At 40.7% G+C, this 4,949-nt stretch overlaps 1 protein-coding gene across 1 annotated transcript; it reads right to left on the bottom strand.

Moving 5' to 3' along the window:
- Positions 1-441: 441 nt before the first annotated feature.
- LOC117134919 (transcription factor SPT20 homolog) lies at positions 442-1,856 on the bottom strand. Its single transcript, XM_033294418.1, has one exon. The coding sequence runs from the start codon at positions 1,481-1,483 to the stop codon at positions 668-670; it is 816 nt and encodes a 271-aa protein (XP_033150309.1). The 5' UTR covers positions 1,484-1,856; the 3' UTR covers positions 442-667.
- Positions 1,857-4,949: the final 3,093 nt, after the last annotated feature.

The following is a 4,949-nucleotide window of genomic DNA, read 5'->3' on the forward strand; positions in this document are numbered from 1 at the left end:
AATCATGCGTCCAACTTTAATACTCGTTACTTTCTTATTGCCGCAACTTTATTATTCGTTGCTCTCGTTAGCGCAACTCGTTATTTTAAAGCATTAATTGCATTGTAGCATTGACTCTGCCATTGTAGTCAGTCCAACTATATTACTCGTTAGTTCCTTTGTTACTCGTTACTATGCCATTAACTAGCAGCGCTCTCGTTATTTCATTTCGTTAATGTGATTGAATTATTAAAATTATCGCACATCGAGACTTGCAACTTAGCACTCGTTGCTTTGGTAGATATTTTAATTACTCGTTACTCTGCCTTTAACTAAGCATTGCTCTCGCTACTACAACTCGTTGTTTTATTTATTTCAACGTGTTTAAATTATTACAACTGTCGCATATCGAAACTGTTACTCGCTACTCAGCTACTCGTTGTTCTTGCTCGCTTTCGTAGCAATTGATATATAGTTTACTCGTTACGCTGCAATTGACAACGCGTTGCTTTTAATCAATTAAATTTACTAAATCATTACAACAATTTAACACTCGTTGCATTTGAGCAACGAACTTTACAATATCGTTCAACATTAAATTTTGTCTAAGACTTTGCAAATTTGCCAAAAAGAAATAATCAATAAAAGACTTCGCTACTCGCTGGCACGCTACTCGCTACTCGCTGCTTCAGTACAAGGGTTTGACACGCCGACGCTTGGCGGGCGCCGCTTTCATGCGCTCAAAATCGTTTGTCGATATGAAATCAATGATGGGCAGTCGATAGGACAGCGGCACCTCCATGTGAATCTCTCGCTGCAGCACCGGGGGTTTGCCATTGACTGCCACATAGTTGCCATAGCCAGGGCTGCCATACTGCTGGCTGGGCAGCGGCGTGGAGCGTGGGGCGGGCTGCTGCGCTCGCTGCTCCTGCACTTTGCTTTGATAATAATCAAAGCTCATTTGTGGCACGCCAAGTGTTTGCTGCTGCGCTGGTTGCTGCTGCTGCTGCTGCTGATGTGTTGGTTGCTGTTGCTGCTGCTGCTGCTGCTGCTTCACTTTCTTGCTGCGCTGCAAACGCTGCGGCGAGTCCTTGACAAGAAACAACATGTGCGGCTGATTTGTGGCAGCGCCTGCCTTCAAACGTCGTTTGGCAACAGCAGCTGCGCCACTTGCTGCACTCAACGCTGCTGCTGCTGCTGCTGCTGTGCGTTTCGCTTTGCGCTGCTTCAGCGGCGACTTGTTCAGCTGGTTCAGCTTCTGTGCGCGCTTCTGCTTTAGCGCGCGCTTCGACGGCGGCAGCAGCAGCGGCTGCAGTGCACGACTCATCAGCTTGGAGCGGCACTGCTTGCTGCGCTGCTGCTTCAACTGCTTGCTGGACTGCAGCTTGGGCAGCGCCTTGGTCTTCAGCTTTGGCTTGAGCTGCTTTGCTGCTGTTGGCGTCAATTTTTGTTGCTTGTTGTTGTTGTTGTTGTTGTTGTTGTTACGCTGCTGGGCTTTAGCCATATTGCCAAATATATAGTGAAAAGAAAGAAGAAAAAAAAAATGTACAAAAGCGAAAGAGAAAAAAAATTAGATTTGTTTGTTTAACCGAACTGTGTTTGGAATCGACTGAGGCGAGGCTTCTGTGATTTTTGGCATATTTGAGCTTTGCTTTGGCTCGGCCTGCTCTGATTTGCCTACACTGCACTACAAACAACACACACTACACTACAAACTGCTTGTTCTCGTCGCTTGTTGTTTGGCGAACTGAACTTGAGCACGTTTCGGCATTCGTCGAGCTGCTGCGTTCGCTTGCCTTTCACCTATTTGACACGCTGAGGTTACAAGTTCAAATGTTACAACAACTGCAAGCTGAACTATGTAACACACACACACACACACACAGCTGCAAATACACATATACACAGCTAAAAATGTTTATTGAATTTTTAAAGCCAATGAATTTAAAGCTAAGCTGAAAAAAGCGACAAAAGTTGCTTAAAGCGCAAGCAAGCTGTTCATATTTTAAAATAAAGCAGTTTTTAAATAAACAAAATAAATTTAAATGTGATTTGTACTTAGTTGTATATTATTAATTGAATTATTCTTTCTCTGCTTAGCTTTTAATTTCTATAACTTGCGCTGCTTGTTTAGTTTTTAAATTAAAAATAATAACGCTGCTTATAAAGAAATTTTTGGCAACAAAAAAGTTTCTAACACAAAAGTAGCGCACATATAATTTTTACTGTAGTTAGCAATGATTACAAATCAAATTTAGCAAAACAAAATATTTGACATATATAAAATTGAATCAAATGAAGTTTATAATTTAATAATATTGAGCATTTAATATTAAGCAGTATTTATTTTAAATGAAAAGCTCTTTGTTTTTTTTTATTTATCATGCTTAACATTTTTGCACATTTCAAATATTTTGAAATGCTTTAAATTAAATGCAAAACTCTTGGCAAAAGTTTAGCCGCTTTGCTTTTAATTAACTTTGACTATTTGCATACATATTTTTCTCACTGTGTATATATATTTTGTATTGCCAGCCTGCTTGAATTTGTCTTCCTGTTGTTTATCTTGGCCTTTGCTTTATGCGCTTGTTTGTTTTGCCTTTTGCTTTTGCTGTTGCCGCTGCTGCTGCTTCGTGTGTGTTGTGTCGCCTCTTGCTGCACTTGACTGCCACTTCAGCACCCAGCACCCACCCACCCCACCCCACACTTAGAGCCCACAAAGCCCATTAGCCGTTAGGCAACTTGAAATAAACTTCCGTTTGCTAGCTAAGTTGTTTTTTTTTTTTGCTGCTTTTGCTGTCTCTTGGTGCTGTGACTTTCTTATATATTTTTTTATTATATTTTTCTGTTGCTATTTGCATATGTTTTTTAACATATGTATGCGCTGTTTGTCCAAAAACTACCCACGCAAGCAGTTGTTGTTGCTTTTTATACAGTTGACTGCTTTTGCGGCAATGCGTATACGCAACGTCATTGAAATTCATTTGCTCAATTTCATTGCATACTTTTGCGGCAGCAGCTGCCCAGCTATTGATTTTCTATACAAACACACACACACGCACACACACCCATGAACTGCAACGAGAGCGCTGCCTAACGATTCATTAATAAAGCAGTGCACATAAATTTTCTAGCTAACGCTATTTTGTTGCCTACTTTAGTGCGCTGCGCCTTGTTTGTGGCTTTCAGTTTTCTTTGGCTTTGTTGTTTCGCTCGTTTCGGTGTCAAGTGTTGCGTATCATTTAATGTGACACACACACACACACACACACTCGAAACTCTACTCAAGTAACAGCCAACACATGTTTGGGCCCACTGCATGCTAATTTGCTGCGCTCAGCATAATAATGACGCAATCTCTGGCTGTAGTAAAAATCCACACACAACAAAACAAAGTGTCGTTCATAATAAATCGCCGCAACATAAGCGATTGTATGATATATAGCTAATGCTTGGAGCTTAGCCAAGTTGTTTGGCAATCAGCTAAATGGCGCGCAATTATTTTGTAATATTAACAAACATTAGTGAGCGATTGATTAAGGCAACAAATTATGGCAGCCTGAACTTTGATTTAATGTGGCCAAAAGCTAAAGATTTAAGGCCGCAACGCCAACGTCAGCAGTTTGTAATTAAATTTTATATTACGCATACGCAAACGTCAGTCAAATGACGTTGAACGACGCTGTTTGTTTGGATTGCAGCTGCAGTTGAGTCTTATGTTTGGCTTGACAATAAACATGAAGCGCGTTGCAATGAAGTGGGTGGTGGGTGGTAATACAATTCATAGCAATTTAAGCGAATGTTGTGCTGGGCTGATTTCAATTGTTTCACAGACAATGAATGTCATGTGTGTGGTGATTAGCATTTGAACTGCATTGTAAATTGTTGGACTGCTGCTGGATGCTGCAGCATGTGGCATGTGTGGCAAGTGGCAAGTGGCATAGCTATAACATATGTATGGCTTGCGTTCAGTTTGTCGCTGACAATTCGTTGGCTGCGTCGTAATTTGAATGCACAAACTTGAGATTGTCATTGCCAGTGCAACTGCAACTCAAATGCTGACGCTGTCATATCCGCTCTCTCTCTCGCTCTCTCTCTCTCTGCGTGTGTGTGCTGCACTTAATTTGATAACATAATATTTAACTAATTTATTTGATATACGCACTTGATAAATGACTTTGCATTTATATGCAAATGCCATCAAACTCAAATGCAATTTACGTCAAAAGCTGCAGCCACACTCTGCAAATTGTGCGACAATCAAATTGTTGCAAATTCGAAATTCCAAAATGCGTTGAGCACATTGCGCAAATTTTCGCACACAATTTGCTGCATATTAAATTCGAAAAATTCGAAATTCACTTTTAAAGGCAACTCAAAGCTATAAATTATTATAAATTATTGTTATAATTAGCAGGCAGACAAACTTTGATGTCAACAAGCGCACACATACATATGTGTGTGTGTGCGTGTGTGTGTGTCTGGCAAATTAGTAAATTGCAACAACAGCAACTTTACTTGAGCGTTGCTGTTTTTGTTTAGCTTTGGCTTTGGCTTTGGCTCTTCACGCAATTCATTAGCCAAAGGTTTCAGACTCATTTGCGCCGCACAGTTGGAATTCATAATGAATTGTCTATGTGTGTGTGTCTATGTGTGTGTGTGTATTTACTCAAGCTCTAATTGTGATTGATTGTTGGCAGCTCGCAAACTTGCACTCACACTCTCGCACTCACTCACTCACTCACTCACTCTGCCTCGCTCACACTCAATTAGCAGTGCTATATTTGCTGCTAATTTTCAATTAGTCTAGCAGTCTAGTGTAGCTACTAACTAGCGCTAGTTGCCGGGCCCAACTAGTTTCAATTTATTGCAATTGCCGCATTTGATTGCCACAAGTGAAAAATTAAGCGTACAACAAGTTTACACTTGAGCTCAGCTCAGCTCAGCAAGTGCCGCCGCTTATGTCGTCT

The sequence above is a fragment of the Drosophila busckii genome, chromosome X, assembly GCF_011750605.1.
Source record: "Drosophila busckii strain San Diego stock center, stock number 13000-0081.31 chromosome X, ASM1175060v1, whole genome shotgun sequence".
Lineage (NCBI taxonomy): Eukaryota > Metazoa > Arthropoda > Insecta > Diptera > Drosophilidae > Drosophila > Drosophila busckii.

Coding starts and splice junctions, on each gene's coding strand:
- LOC117134919 (XM_033294418.1), bottom strand. CDS start 1,483: ATGGCTAAAGCCCAGCAGCGTAACAACAACAACAACAACAACAACAAC.